We start from the raw sequence: 17,046 nt of genomic DNA on the forward strand, positions 1-17,046 counted from the left end.
ACAAGGCTAAAGTCTCCTTTTGCCTTGTGTGTCCGTGTTAGTCCAGTTAATTGTACATTGTTATGGAATCATTAAATAAAACACAAAATAAAAATTTGAATCAGAAATGATTTTTTTCTTCTATGTTTGACTGACCTTTAAAATTAACAGAGTACAATACATTAAAGATTTTAATTAGAATATTTGTTTTCAAATTAAAAAAAATAGAAAGGCTTTGTTGAGAAATGATTTGAAAGATTTTTTTAATTTGTAGAAAGAAGCCAAACTAGAAAAAAATAGAGGATGAAGAGGCTTGATCCCGCTTTTTTTTGTGTCGAGCATAGCTTAAATAGCGATAGCGACATATACTTTGGCCTAAACTAAGGTGATAAAATAGAACTGAATTCTCAAGTGATCAAATAAACAAGCTTTTAAACTTGTTTTATTTAATTATAAATAAAAGTTCAAAGTTGAGGCAATCGTGCAAAAAATAACTCATTAATAAATTTAATTATCATTATTGACATTATTAAAAAAGGATTTTTTATTTCAAACATTTCAACCTGTTTTAAATTTTCAATCTACTATCATCTCAAACATAATTTTTGTCAATTAATAATATTTTTTGACATGAAAAATAAAATTTTGGAATCATTGGAAACATTTTAATTATTTTGAAAATTAACAATTTTATATATATTTTAAAAGATATTTTTAATTTTTTGCTGTATCCAGTTTTCATGCTCGAAGCGATTTGTGATCATCTTTACAGCAATTTTCAAATAGGGCATGTTATTGGAAATTCAAATGACTAACTAAAATCCAAGATTCGATTTTTTTGAATCTGATTCCATAACTTACGCTATTTTATAATCTTAATTTGTCATTTTTTTTAAATATTCCAAATAAAATTAAGGAGAAAGCAAATTACAAAACATGACAAACATATTGATCTCTTAAATTCGAACCAAAAAAAAAACGTTACTTAATCTATCCTTAGGTGGTTGGTGCCTTCCTCACATTTACAGGGTGCTATCCAAAATAGACACAAAATGGCGGTATTTTTCAGAGTTTTATCAATTTTGACTCATTATTCATACCATTAGATTGGGTAGTCAGATCTTCATATTGCAGGGCACTTATGTGGTTACAACTTATGATAGGGTAGTCAGATCTTCAATCCAATTCGTGCTCGTTGAAAAGGTATTTTAATTACCTATCCAAAGATAGGTCGCATGAATATCATGAGATAAGATGAGATGATCATGAGATGCGGCCTCCAAAAGGTGCGTAAATAACACTTAAGTGCTTAAGACTTTTGATAGGGTTGTCAGATCTTAAATGTCTTGGACGCTTTGGAAAGGTTTTTTGATAACCTATCCAACGATAGGTCGCATGAGAGATCCGGACAACGTTTTCATCAAAATATCTGAGATCCGGCCTCCAAAAAGTGCGCAAATAACACTTAAGCGCTTATAACTTTTGATAGGGTTTTCAGATCTTCAATGTCTTGGACGCGTTGAAAAGGTCTTTTAAATACCTTTCTGTATAGCATGACGAGTTTTCTTACAAAAACCACCCTTTTTACAATCTTCCGAACTTTTGTTAAAATCGGTTTTTTAGCATAACTTCTAAAGTACTTAACTAAACTCTATAATTTTTAATAGCGCATTATGGGACCCCAGGACGGATCGAATGAGGCCAAAACGGACAAAATCGGTTTAGCCAGTCTTGAGATAATCGAGTGACAATTTTTTGATCAACATCCCACCACACACACAGACATTTGCTCAGAATTTGATTCTGAGTCGATAGGTATACATGAAGGTGGGTCTAGGAGGTCTAATTGAGAAGTTCATTTTTCTAGTGATTTTATAGCCTTTCCTCAATAAGGTGAGGAAGGCAAAAACCATTGGCGTTGAAATCTTTACAAATATTATCGAAATAATCAATTAAAGTAGAAAGTCCAAAGACAAAAGGTCAAAATTGTGTTTGTGTGTGTGTGTGTGTGTGTGTGTGTGTGTGTGTGTGTGTGTGTGTGTGTGTGTGTGTGTGTGTGTGTGTTTTTAAATTTAATGTAGTATTCTGTTTCACAACCCTCAAATGAAATTGAAAATCGGGATTTATTTTCAAACTTCAAAAAATGTCAAGGAAATTGGAAAACCAATCAACTGAAAGCAATTTAGCACTCTACATTGATCAGAGACGAGGGACATAAACTTGAAAAAATAGTTGCATCAGCCTTGATTTAGTTAAAATATGTGTTAAAAGTTATAAAAACAGCTCTCGAATAAAAAAAAAAACAATATAAAAAATTTCATATTTGAAAGAATGTAAAATCTTACCAAAGAGGCAACAATAAATTATTTTGAAAAAAAAAAAACTATATTCTTAAAAATAAATGCTTTACTCCAGAATTTTAACATAAAAACTAAAGAACTGCTCATGTTAGAAAGAATAGAAAAACTCACAAAAACTTAGACAAGATTGGGTATTTTGACTTTTTAATGCACCCCCTAAAGTACTGTCCACAAAGTAACGTACAACAAAGTTGTTACAGGATTAGGTCCATAAGTTTGACAATTTTGAAATAAGAATACAACAACTTGCTTCGTTGCTGTGCACTCTTAAAAATGAAAATTTACACTAAAAATAATATTGAAATTATTAAAGAACACATTTAAGTAAAATTGAAATATGTTTAGAATAAGACTTTTTCTAAAAACAATTTTTTTAGACCTATTCATTATTGAAAGAATGGAAAAACTCACAAAAAATACTTATGGTACAAAAATTAGTTATTTAGAATAAAAAATGTTTTGGGTTCAGTCTTTTTCATTACCTTTAAAACGATCTGGTGAATGGAGCACCCGCATTCGAGCAGTTTTTGACAGTTCGCTCCATAAGAAATACATTGTAGAAAAAAGCAAAAACTGCTCGAATGGAAGTGCTCCATTGACTGAATGATTTAACTAATAAAAATACATCTGTACAAAATTGAAAACTTACGGAAATTTAACAGAACTTGGAATGAACCTAAAACATAATTTTTTGACAACTTTCCAAAGCACTGCTTGTGTAACAGAATTGAAAATCCTACAAGAAATTAATATATTTTTAAATATTTTTGAACTCAAATTATTGCTAAAGAGACTCATTTAGATTAAATGTAGAAAGTGAAAAAAATCATACAAATATTAATTAAACTAGAAAACAATATTTTGAAAGTACATAAAATTCATGAAAATATATTTGAAAGTCAGAATCAAAAAATATATCTCATACATCTTTTCAAAAGCTGCTCTTGCCTGAAATAATGGAAAAACTTAAATAAGTATTGCTGAAACAAGGATTTAATTAGTTTTAAAATATTGTTTTAGAGGTGCCTATTTTTGAGTTCCCAAATGCAAAAAAAAAAAATTATTTTAAATACATTTTTAAAATGTTTGAAACAAGTCTTTTTCTCATTTTCTCACTTTCGTCTTTTGCCCTTTCAACTTTATGTCTGTTTTCCTTTTGGCATTCGATCTTTTGTCTTTTCCACAACTTTTAGTGCATAAAATTCAATTTCTTTTGGCATGAGTATACGAGTTGGATGCAGATGTAAAAAATATTTAATGGTTTTAGGGAGCGTTCTTTTATTACGTTACGCAAAAAATCGTATTTTAAGACACCTCCCCCCCCCCCCCATCGTAACATAATTTCAATACAGATTTTAAAAATTTTGTATGGAGCGTAACACGGCCTCCGACCCCCCTTCACCCCAACTGCGTTACGTAATAAAAGAATGCTCCCTTAGGGACTATCCATAAACCACGTGAACAGTATTTTGGAAAGCTCAAGTCCCCCCCCCCCTCCCTTTTGTGGACAATTCTCATACAATAAACCATGTCCCTGTGGTTTATGGATGGTCCCTAAAAAATATTCGTTTTTTATGTAAGTGAAACCAGAGTATTTTTGACCCATTGGTTTTACATGAAGTTTTTCAAAAATGTGAGGCAATTTGCTGATTCTTTTTTCTACTTCGAATTTCAATGTCATTTTACTCCACTTCCCTTTGTGGTAGAAAGTTCATTTATGACACACTCTAGAAAAAAATCGCTATATTAATGTTGACAAATTTAAAGTGTTTAACAAAAATTAGGAATTATTTGATTTGATTTGAATTTATTTTGGAATAACTGCAGCTTATTCAAGCTAAGTGATAAAAAAACAGTGACCTTTACAAACTAAAAATCATATGAATGGCTGCATTGTTCTTAACTCACTTTATAACCGCTGATCTTCTTACAGAACTAGTTTTGACATCGATTTTCTTCGAAAAAAAAAAACGATGTATAATTGTGAAATTCCCTAAAATTAACCAATTTACAAATCAACACACTTCGAAAGCTGCAGTGAATCACAATACTGCCAGAGCACCTTGCTGTTTACCTCAAAATTTGTTTTGCCCTGTTTTCTGTGGAAATCCACTCAGCGCTCGACAGTCAGCGTACGCAAAGCTGTGTCCATCGCGCTTAAAAACACTCGTTATCTGACTCACACCATCGATGTGACGCTCCCGCGACGGGTTATCGGCTATCTTGCCTAAGCTGCTGCTGCTGCATCAGGTGGTATACATTTGGGGCTTGACATTTTTTGGGAAATATTTTATCTGTATTGACGCGTTCGATGACGAGACTGCAACCCATCACCCGGAAACCAATCCAGATGGTTTCCATGGCGGTTCAGCGATCATGTAACCCAAATAAACACCTCAATTGTCAGCAACAATACGACCCTCATAGTTGTATGCTTATCCAATTTGCTTCAATTAACTCACTTTGCCCGCAGCATTCTTGGCCGAATCGGTGGTGATGTTCAGCCACGCGACTTGAAGATTCGCTCGATTATTCTGGCTCAGAATGGGAAATTGTCTTGTTATACCCATAGTTGGAAGATCATTAGGGTACGAAACCATTGCCATTGTGTAACTCTTAAGCGTAGCTATTTGCCCTGGTTCAAGCTGAGATTACCTTCTTCTGGTTAAAGCACGAAGCAACCCAAACAAAAATTACAGATAATTGAACCATCCGCCAAGCTAGCACACACACACATATCATCATCATCATCCGAATACGATTTTCGCCAAAGCATTGCTATTCTAGGCAACGGAAATTAGCAAAACACTGCTAGGAAAATTGTTTTGAAGTAAAACCTTTGTTGATGTAAGTTGCGTAATTAAGCTGAACCATATGAGTTTTAATATTATACTTTACTTTCTCATTAAGGGTTAAAGTAAATTTCTAAAGTGAGCTTTTCCAGCTGGTTTGGTATGTTATTGAAAATGATTAAAAACTTATGTTCTATTTACTTTATGTATGTTTTCTTTTGCATAAACCCAGAAACAGAACACTACACAGGAAACGTTTATTTTCTTTCTTTGCGTTCAGAAAACATAACATTTTCATCATGCGGGTCAATGAAAGCAAACATTTCGCACGCACACATACACAAACACACACCCAGTGTAAATATCGTAAAATCTGCTCCACATCTACAACTTCATAACCGTAAAAGTGATAGCCAGCACCACATGCGTCGTAAAACGTCTCATCAGACTACTTTTAGGGCGGGAGGACGGGCTTTTCCCTTCGGGGAATCTTCCAATCAAGGTTCGCAAACAATTAAGACCTAAGCGATGTTGGCCTTTTGGCATTTTGGCGTCGGGAGATTACTGGTTTTGTTCGCATAAATGTCCCATATGCATTTACTTCAATGTTGAGTAATTGATGTAGTTTGGTTCAGAGTCATGTGCTATTTCAGAAAAATCAAAAATATCCAGCACTTTGTTATAGATATCTTGAGGAACTCCAGTTTTTGAAAATGGGACATTTATGCGAACATGGTCAGAGAAGAAGTTGTGCAAAATTTAACGACCTTCTTCTTCCATAATTTAATATTTTACAGTTCAATTTAGCTTCCTTGAAGGAGGCATTCCGACCTCCCCAAGATAACGTCTGCCAGGGAAGTCAATGACTTTGAAGGCGGTGAAACGTTGGTGGAAAATCAATGCCTAACCCTGTGGTTATCAATTTGTTTAATTTTGAATTTTCCTAGTGTTTTCGCCTATTTTAAAAACTTTTTGTTATGGTAGTATATCATATTTAGTTCTGGTATCAAATTTCTTTGTAAATCTTGAAAACAAATAAAATTTAAGACCAAATTAAAAAATAATAAAAGCAATTCTTCATAAAATCAGCAAATTTAAGCAGATTTTTTTTGCAGCTATCTAAACAAATAATAAAATGTTTTAATTGCTTTGCTTTGATGAGCAATGATGTAGGTAATCAAGAGGATAATTTGGAAAAGTGGTTACACTCCTGAAAAATGCTCATTTTTATCTTTGTTCACAAAAAATGAAAATCCCTTAAACATTTTTTTTAAATGTAATTTTGGAGCAAAAAAGGGTGATTTACGAAGAATCAAATTTCAATCGGAAATTGCTCTAGAATTTATGGATAAAATAAACTGTTTAAAAGTTAAAGCCATTTAAACTTAATTTTTGAGTATAAATTAGAATATTTGTGATTTTTAGTTTGTCCAATTCTCAAATAACTTTTGTATACTAAAATCATGAGATAATTTTCTCTTCTATTTTCATTTTTGCCTTTGAAAACTGAACAATTAGTTACTTTGATGTACAAAGAATTGAAATTAAGAAAAATAAGTTTGTTTAGTGTCTTCCAATTAGAATTCTTGGTAATTACTGTCCGATTTTCAATGTTTAAAAACAAAAACTTTTGAGAATAACCCATACTTTTTAATAACAATATTTTGAAATTTCGCCAAGGTAAATAACCCTAACATTCATAAAGGTCTGAAAACACCGATTTTAACCCTTTTCAAATGTGTGGTGAAAAAAGTAGGCAAATTGGAATGGGTTAAACCATATTTGAGATCCATAAACCTTAATGTATTTTATAATTCAAACGTTAAGACTTGTCTCAAGATATCTGTTATATTTTAAATCATGTTTTGTAACACAATAAGCTCAAAAATGTGCAAATTGAATTGATTTTTTTAAATTGACCATTTGTAAAGTTATTTCCAATGTTTCATTTTCAATTCCTTATTTTACGTTTGAATTTTTTTATTTCATGAAAAATTATAATTTTGTGTAACCAAAACCAATTTTGAAGCAAAAATTCCAGATGTACTAAAAAACTTGTGTTTCTAAAAAAATCCTTTAAATTAGAACATATTTTTTAATAATGTTGCAAAATCTATTATAAACCTGAATGTTAGAAACTTATTTTAACTGTTTTTGATGTTAAATTGACCAAGAATCAGATAATGCAGTCCGTTTTCCAATGTGAACTCAATTTCATTGAGAAAAACGCGCCGCTTTGAAAGTATTTAAATAATACTATTCATCAATGTTGTCAAACAACTAACGAACATAAAAAACTTTTCAAAATGAATTGAAAATTAATCCTTCAAGAACATTTAAACTTATCTATCAAGCTTAGTATGGCTCCAAAAAAATCATTTGTAATTATTTCGTATTTTTCATTCTACAAGTTAAATAAGTTTTTAACCAGCAACCCAGATTACAAAATAAAGTAGAAATTAGATTATCCAAAATTTGTTTTCTATTGGAGCTTTAGTGTTTTGAAAAGTTGTTCAAATTGAAATGGACAACTTTTTGCTTGGTTGAAAATTAAAGTGGTTCACAATAAGGTCGTTTGAATTTTCCAAGAAAATTAAAGGATTTCTTCAAGGTGAAAAATTAGGAACTCAAATGTGCTGAAAACTAAATTTAAAGGAGTATGAAATTATTTATAGAAATATGGAAAGGTATAAGTTAAAACATCGAAATTTTAGTGAACACTCTAAAATGGGTAATTCTCCGCCTACTCACACAGCAGTTGCCCCGACCCCTCTTCGATTTGCGTGAAACTTTGTCCTAAGGGGTAACTTTTGTCCCTGATCATGAATCCGAGGTCCGTTTTTTGATATCTCGTGACGGAGGGGCGGTACGACCCCTACCATTTTTGAACATGCGAAAAAAAGTGTTTTTCAATAATCTGCAGCCTGAAACGGTGATGAGATAGAAATTTGGTGTCAAAGGGACTTTTATGTAAAATTAGACGCCCGATTTGATGGTGTACTCAGAATTCCGATAAAACGTATTTTGCATTGAAAAAAAAAACACTAGAAAAGTTTTAAAAATTCTCCCATTTTCCGTTACTTGACTGTAAAAAATTTGGAACATGTCATTTTATGGAAAATTTAATGTACTTTTCGAATCTACATTGATTTTTCATTTCAAAATTTCGTGTTTTTTCTAACTTTGCAGGGTTATTTTTTAGAGTGTAACAATGTTTTACAAAGATTGTTTGCAGAACAAACAATTACAAAATTGTTGATATACAGACATAAAGGGTTTGCTTATAAACATCACGAGTTATCGCGATTTTACGAAAAAAAGTTTTGAAAAAGTTGGTCGTCATCGATCATTGCCGTTCATCGTCACCCGCGACAGACACGGACGACGAAACAAAGAGAAACGCAAAAAGTAACATTTTCAAAAAAAAATTTTCATAGAATCACGATAACTCGTGATGTTTATTAGCAAACCCCTTATATATCAAAATGTTTGTAATTGTCTGCTCTACAACTTTGTAGAACATTGTTACACTCTAAAAAATTACCCTGCAAAGTTAGAAAAAACACGAAATTTTAAAATGAAAATTTTTGTTCTAAATGAAAAAATTACCCTTCTGGGTCAATGTAGATTCGAAAAAAACATTAAATTTCACATAAAATGACATGTTCTAAAAATTTTTACAGTCGAGTAACGGAAAATGGGAGAATTTTTAAAACTTTTTTAGTGTTTTTTTTTATGAAAAATACGTTTTTTCGGAAATCTGAGTACGCCATCAAATCGGGCGTCTAATTTTACATAAAAGTCCCTTTGACACCAAATTTCTATCTCATAACCGTTTCAGGCTGCAAATGATTGAAAAACACCTCTTTTTCGCATGTTCAAAAATGGAAGGGGTCGTACCGCCCCTCCGTCACGAGATATCAAAAAACGGACCTCGGATTCGTGATCAGGGACAAAAGTTACCCCTTAGGACAAAGTTTCCACAAATCGAAGAGGGGTCAGGGCAACTTTTTCCGATTTCATGTGAGTTGGTAGAGAATTACCCTCCTCCCGGAAAATGTTCCCAAACAAGCTGCGCAGAGTCAAGGCAGCAGCATCGACAGGATGTGGAAATTTATTGGCCCGGGTCTGAGTGGCGGCTGTTTAATTACTTTCCAGTGCCATCAACTGTTATTTACTGCCGACCAGGGCCAGGGCCAGTGCTGCTGCTTGGCGGGGATGCTCTTTCGGCGAAATGGCACCTGATTGACGATCGGGTTTATTGCAAATGGCACACGGCCGCTCCGATGGAGTGAAAAGAGCGATAGGTTAATTTGAAATTGCACTTGAAGGCAGAGTGGCAGTGCATTTTAAAGTTAGGTGGGTGGTGGGTACTAAATCAGTGGGTGGAAGCAGGAAGCAATGAAGGAAATGTTGTTTTTGAGTTGTTTAAGAGCAAGTGTGATCGAATATATAGGTATATTTAGTTGTGTTCAAAATATAAAAAAATGTTTTAATAAAAATTAAAATGATTAATTGACCTTAATTTCGAAAATTATACAAAGAAGATGTTTCATAACATTAGTTTTTATTTTTTAAAGCACCAATCGAACGTTGTTTTTTTAATTCAACCATTTGAAGAATCTATCTCAAAGAAACGATAGACAAATACGAATATCGTTTTCGAAAGATATTTACCTATAGCTGACAACGGCAATGTTATCAATTTCCCCTTTCAAAGTTTTTGATACCATTCAGGTAGGCTTCCGGCTTTACCGAGAATCGATTGTTTTGATCTATGATCAATTGTGTGAAAGTGCGTTCCTCTTTCAATAACAAAAGTGAAAACACATCAATCACTGGCAATTTCCAAACAACAGACAGTATAGTATTACAATGATAACCTGATTTAATGAAGGTTTCAGATATATCTCACCGATCAGAAATTTTTTTAAAGTGATGAGTAATTTTTTTGTAATATTTTTATTTTTTCCAATTTCAAAAGATTTATTTTACAAACCATGGTCATCGCTTCACACACTGTCTTTGCTGTTTTTTCAAAGTTTTCACACCCTCATAAAGCCACTCTCATAAAAAATTGCGTTGCTGAAATTAACGACTCATTCTTTGTTCTAATCAGCTGCTGCGGTGCCAATTACTGTTTATTTCTGCTTCTGTTCTGTTCTACATCCAGAAATGAGCATTTTCCGCCAGCAGCGTTCACGTCAAGTTTCACACACCCACGATTAAGTTATGCGCACACATACAGTAGTCAAATTGTTTTGGTTTAGGCTAGCTACACTGAGCAATATAATTTATTAGGAACTTGATTAGGGGAATTTGGCCAAAAGTTAGCATTGAACATAATATGATTTTATTACAAGAAAAAAAGGTTTTTTGAGTGCGAAATTAAAAAAAAATATATTTTTTAAAACTCTATGCTCAAACCGGATGTCACTAAGAACTGCAGTCCGGACTAAGCCCAAGACAACATGAAGCTGGCTAAGCAGCTGACCTGCTGAGTTATCAGATTTAGCCGACCCAGCGAATGGAGGAAGTTTGCATAAAGGCATAGTCTCAACGTTCTCTTTCAAAGAACTGCTTGGCTAGGGTGAATGACCCTGTTTTCAACATGAATGATTTTTAAAGATTTTTTTTCCATATTAAGGGAATTTTTTTCGTTTAGCAATTTAGAATTTCTCGAAAATTTCGCAAATATTTTTCGAGTTTTTAAATTTTGTATTGTTTTGTATTAAATTGTATTTTTCATTGAGTGATAAGAACCCAAATATGAGAATTTGAGTTGAAAATGGTATTTATACTTTAAAATATTGTTTTTCGATGTCAACTTTATGGTACTTTTGCCACTAATGTGGTTATTTTCAACACATGGGCCAATGGGTCACAAAATTCGTCATTTAGGGTCATATAATCAGATGGCGGATTTTCGTTTTCGGCAAAAAGGCCAAATTTTGATGATGCTTGAAGTTTTACCAACAAAAATCAATCCAATGTAAATTTTTCAGCCTTTTGTAATTTATTAGTAAATTTTTTATTCCAGAACATTTTTTCTTAAGCAAAAATTGTTTGCCATAAACTTTGAAAAATATTTGCAACGGCCATCATTATTTTGAAAAAAAATCAAAGAAATGAGAAAGTTCCAAAAAACATAAATTTATTGACATTGAAAATCAGATCATTTATTGACAAAATGTCGTCGATCATAATAAAGGGCTTAATAACGTCATGATTCGAAATCCGGACACTAAGTAGCATATCACTTTTGTTAAAGTAATAAGTTTGTAATAAGTTGGAATTCGTTTTTCGTTTTACGGAGCAAGGTGGGGGACGCGGCCTCAAGTCAGTCCAAGTCCGGTTTCTTGTGGAAAAAAGGGTAGTGGCCGAACTAGTATTGCATACCAAATGAACACCACCGGAAGATATAGGGGATCGGGAGGGGGGAGGTGAAAGAAAATTAGTGTTGATGTGAGTAGTAAGAACTTGGATGATTTGAGCAGTTACGGTAATCTAAGTTTAACACTGAATAAAGAAAATCTGAAATTGTGATTCAAAGTAAGAAGGCCCGGAATAAATTAAATTATTAGTTAATTAAATAAGAAAATGTAACTAATCGGAGATCTATACAAAAGAAACCTATGATGTATTCCAAATTTAAAGGAAATAAAAAATACTAGAGAAAAAAAGATGAAAACTAACTGCCGACCTGTCACGTCCGTCAATAGTCTTGTCGTACATTACAACTAGAAACAGATCTGCCAATGAAATGTTACACTTCGTTCAAATCAACTAATCATTTAAGTCCAATTATTCATCTACGGAAAACTATCTAACTTTAATCAACAACCTAAACTAAACTGTCTGAAAGTAAATTTAATCTCAAATCCCCGAATGTTTTATTATAACGCCAAATAAGGTAAAGGATCTTGTTTTTAAACCAGTCTTGCCGCGTCCAAAAACCAATAAACATAAATGAACAGTTCATAAGTTGAACACTAGTAATTAAGACGACTATTTCATGCCATTCATTTCATTAGGGCATAGAGCTTTGCAAACAAGAGTGCATATCTATTATACCTTATGTAAACTGTCATTTGAGTGAAGGAGACACACTCCTGTTCACAAAACCCATGCGCCCTTTTGAAATGTTATTGATCGTCAATGTTGTTGATCGTCAAGGCTCCAGTAGACCCTCGATTCGCAACAATGGTCGATACAACCATAATCCGAAAACCGTTAGTTCAACAGATTAACGAATTTTGTCTGATATCATCGCACTATTGATTGACCGAGACTCTATGGAAATTTTGACATATCAAAATGCTACGTAATAATATTTTTTTTAAATAAATTTCAAAATCTATTCTATCCTACAATGCCTAGAAGAGGCCTCTGTTTCTGTTGTGAGTAAGCGCTGGTTTCAGAGTTCATTTTTCAATTTAAAAGGGGTGGGAGACGACTAATTTGCTTCATGAACTCCTACTCGGCCTTGGGACCACCTCTTAAGACACTGATGGCTCCTAGCTAGGAATTAAACCTAGACACAGCGTCGAGGCCCGCTTCGCATGGCAAAAATGTTGGCTGGGGGGAAGTGATATTATCACGAAATTTTATTTTAAAGCCAACATTGCTAACGGCGTCGAGGTCCTTACTCATGCCCAAGGAAGTTTGTAATAAGTTGGAATTGAAGAAATATCATCAGGATGTAGTATTAACAGTCAGTTTTAAGGTGAAACGTGAAGGCAATCTGAGTGCTAATGTATTAGTGCGATGCAGTGGTGTTGGTTTGATGACCATCATTGTTGACGTCATCGATGTACATGTATTAGTGACATCGTGTAGTAGTAGTGGTATTGACAGCCATCCTTGCCAAACATTTGAAAAATGCTTATCTAATCCTTAATTATCATTTGAAAACAAGGTATCTCTTCAATATTTTAAATTCTCTTTTTTTTCTTAAATCTGTTCAAATGAAAAACGCCATGCCAAAGACATAGATTTGCTTTGTCCAATTTAAAGTCAGAACAGGAGATTTTTTCTCTAGTGAGTTCATCGTCCTTAACAATAATTTTAACCAATCGCAATGTAAAATGATTTTACCTCAGACAATCAATCAAAAAGTAGTATTTATGAACTTACTTCGTTTCTAAAATTAAGGGGTTACATACATATAAACCGGCAAAAAGGTTAGAGGTTGATTTGAGCACAAACTTTTTTTTAAATCTATATTGAGGACATTAAAATTTATATTTTCATCTTAAAACCCCTGGCATTGAAACTATTTGCTAAATATAAACTTTGTTCTAAAATAGATAAAAAATATAAAATTGTAACATTATTCATGAATAGAATCGCTTTCACCGTCCAATTTGGCGACTAAAGTTTCCAGCAAGATTTTATTTTATAAATATTTGAAGCTGACATCATTTGACCAGTTTCGAAGTGTCCCGGAATACTTTTCTGTGTTACTGTTGTGTGGCTCTAAATTCTCGCGAGATTTTTAGGCAGAAAAAGCGATTTCGTTAAAAGCGATGAAGCTTGTCACCGTGGTCATCGAGAAGGCGCTTTTGTAGCCTAACTGAACCAGATGAGCCAGCACTTGGTACGCAGCGGCTTGCCGTACCGAGAAAATTTCGCAATTGTTTAGTCAATGAATTTAGTTATTTATTATGCAAATCTTTACCGTACTTAAAAATACAGTCGAAAATTAACGCATCCTGTTTCGATTCCTTGTACGAACCGTCCTCGTCTATTGCTGGATCTTTATTCTCCATCCTTTGTCTCCCCATTTTCAGCAGCCACCTTCTTGCCAGACTCCTTCCCGTTCTGCTCCGCCGACTCGGTCGATTCCTGCGACTTGGCGTCCTCGCCCTTCCGGGTGCAAATCTCCAGCAGATTGTACATTCACAGCTTCAAAAACTCCGGCACGATTCCCTTTGATTACTTCGACGATCACCGACAGCTCCGGATGCTTCAGGTTGGTCTTGTTGCCCCGGTTCTTGGCGCTGATCATTTCGGCGAGCGCGTTGATCGTGCCCTCGTCCGTTGTTGAACCGCCGGTTGAAGATCATCGCGAACGTTTTCGGTTACTTCGGAAAGTACCGATCGAACAGCTTGCCGGCGCCGCCCAAGATGTCCTTCAGGTTGGCCTTGGTGACCACTTCGCTCGGCACTGGCTTTATAATGTAGAGGCTCTTTTGCTTCTTGGTTTCGGCCGCGTCCCGCAGGATCTTGAGCGCCAGTTCGGTCGGATCTCCCAGCATCGTCGTGATGAAGCAGTATTCTTCGCGCCAGTGTCCACCGACTCGAACCGGAACTTTTTCTTCTCCGTTTTGGCCGCTTCAGCTTGCTTTTGCACCTGCACCGAAATGTCCTCCTTCTTCTCTTCCGCGCCTTCTTCAGCAGGTTGTTCCTTGGGCGGAGATTCACCCAACTTCCTGCGCAGCCGGAACGCGTCCCGGAATCCACTTGTCGTGAACCGTAAATTCTCAAAAAACGAGACGAGATTTTTTTAGGCACGGCTGACAATAAAAACCAGTCTTCCCGAAACGCGCGCACGCCGTACACGCCGTACAAGTTTTCAGTGCAGATGAACCTCAAACACACCAGGCTGCTATGTTCGAGTTCTCCCCGCACGGCGCACTCAAGTTTACACGCGGTGTAAACACGGGGTGCACACTTCGGGTACAACGCCGTGCGAGCGAAGAACGTGTAAAGAGACGAAAAAATGACTGCTTCTCACTCTCTCTGTGGCAAACACTGTAGTGTGACTGCAGCGGAGAATGAAACACCGCTTTACAGCAGAGGGAGCGTGAGGGAACTATTTTTGTCTCTTTTCTGCGTCGTCGGCTTGCACGAGGTTTGTACCCGGGGTGCAAGGTTCGGTTTTAAACTCGAGGTTCGTGTGCGCGTACAGACTGTACACGGCAGAGTTTAGGTTTGCTTGTACGCGTGCACACGCGGTGCTGGTGTTTGATCGAGTACAGAAAACAGAGAACGCGGTTGAACGCGGTGCTCGGGGATCACTGATAAAAACAAATCGAACTGTCAGATAGTGTCAGATGATTTGCGTGGTGTGTCAAAGAAAAGTGTTGCCAAGAACGTTGGAATTTAGAGAAAAAACTTTTGTTATGAGTTTTTTTCAATAGATTATCATAGTTTTATTCCTGTTTATAGTACTTTTAATAAATAATAATAACAGTTGAACGTTTTAAATATTTTTTTACGATATTTAGGATGAAAATGCTAACATTAAAATAAGTAATGCTTAAGTGCATGAATGAAATTTCTGGCAACACCCATGAATCGAATCTTGATGATTACCAATACTAATGTCACTGATGCTGGTGTTGATTCGTGTAAAATAAAACGAAAATTTTCTCGCGGAGGAGCTCGATTCGCAAGTTTTGGACGACGATTTCGCGGATTTCGCGGGTGTTGTGACTATTGGTTGTTATCTGCCGATTCTGCTGGTTGCAGCACGTGTAGGGATTACAATTTTATTGAGGTAAGGCTATTAATCGACATTTTGGAGCTGTTTTTCGGTGGTGAAATTTTTGTATGGCGAAAGCAAAGTGCTGGAAAAGAGGCAAAATTTATGGTAAATTTTATTTTGTTGACTTGTTGAATTATATTTTCGAGTTGTCGCTAATGTTTTGTGCACAGTGATTATAATTTAGTGTATGCTGCGTGCTTCTTATGTGAAGAATTTACAAAGTTTCGAAAAAGTTATAAATTTCCAGTACATAAGGTGGAACAAGAAATCGTCATTTTTAGGGTGGAACGGGACAGTTTTTCAACCATGTTTTTTCGCCATATCTGATGATGGCACGTTACACCTTAAGAGAGTACGTGCAAAATATGTCTTTTCTAACCATTTTTCATCAGAATTTGAAAATTAAAATGCCTTGTTGTGCTTCGGATCCCGGACACTGATAAAAGCTGGTTCGAAATCCGGACACTCGTTTTTGATAATGAATCGCACAAGTTTGGACATAAATGTTAGTCATTGGCATTCTTTAGGTTTCAAATAAGCTGTTAACATGAAAACAATCGATATTTTATATAAAAATTTGCTTGAATTTAAGGAAATCAAATCCATAAATTTCCGCTTTGCCTTCCCGGTGCTTCGGACGCCTATGAAATATTTCACGTGAAATGTTTCGCATTTTTTTTAATCATATAATTTAATTTTATTTTATTGTTTTGACATTAACTACATCGTTCAAACAAACTTTAAATGAAAATTGATGTTAGAATGCATCAAATAACCCATTTTTGACATTCATAATGCGAAGTGAGGTGTCAGTGTTTCGAAGGAATTCGAATCGTGACGTTATGTAACACTCAGAAAAAACTTATTCTTCAAATGTTTTCAATCTGGGTAAGGATAATCTCAACAAATTCACAAAAAATCTTTTAAAAACATAAAAATTTCCTGACCTTTTTGAAAATCTTTTTTTGGAGTAGACAACACATTATCACTTTGTTTTTATTTTGGGTTTTGTTTGATACTTTCCCAAGAAAATATTTTTATTTTATTTTTACTTGTCGTAAAACAACTCGTCTGTCATAGACTATAAGTTGAATGTGTACACTTAAATTCATAAAATAAAATTTAAAAAATCATTGAGACTTTGTCAAAATCGATTCGTCGATTTGTTGTACCTACTTCGTATGAGGTATAAAGCATCAATTGAAAAATTTCATTGATTCTAACAAAATACCAAATGATCTTCTCTTGACCCAAAAAAGACTTCCTTACCCTAACTCACCGCCGATAGAGCCGGTCACCACAGGGCGGAAAAATAAACGCGCCATTTTATGCTTTGTTTAGCATTTAAGTCTGGAACTAAGGGGCATGAGTCCGTCGTCCATTCTACGACGTATAAGTGCAAGAGATTGTACCGACTACTTGG

The 17,046-nt window shown here is 34.6% G+C and overlaps 2 protein-coding genes across 5 annotated transcripts in view; one reads left to right on the plus strand and one right to left on the minus strand.

Moving 5' to 3' along the window:
* The window catches only part of LOC120413530 (dual specificity tyrosine-phosphorylation-regulated kinase 2), a 220,987-nt gene that overhangs the window by 137,366 nt on the left and 66,575 nt on the right, over positions 1-17,046 (plus strand). The window lies entirely within an intron of this gene.
* Positions 13,868-15,362, minus strand: LOC120413534 (THUMP domain-containing protein 1 homolog). The gene has a single exon (XM_039574409.2). The coding sequence runs from the start codon at positions 14,389-14,391 to the stop codon at positions 14,215-14,217; it is 177 nt and encodes a 58-aa protein (XP_039430343.1). The 5' UTR covers positions 14,392-15,362; the 3' UTR covers positions 13,868-14,214.

This window comes from Culex pipiens, chromosome 2, assembly GCF_016801865.2.
Source record: "Culex pipiens pallens isolate TS chromosome 2, TS_CPP_V2, whole genome shotgun sequence".
In the NCBI taxonomy this organism is placed as follows: Eukaryota; Metazoa; Arthropoda; class Insecta; order Diptera; family Culicidae; genus Culex; species Culex pipiens.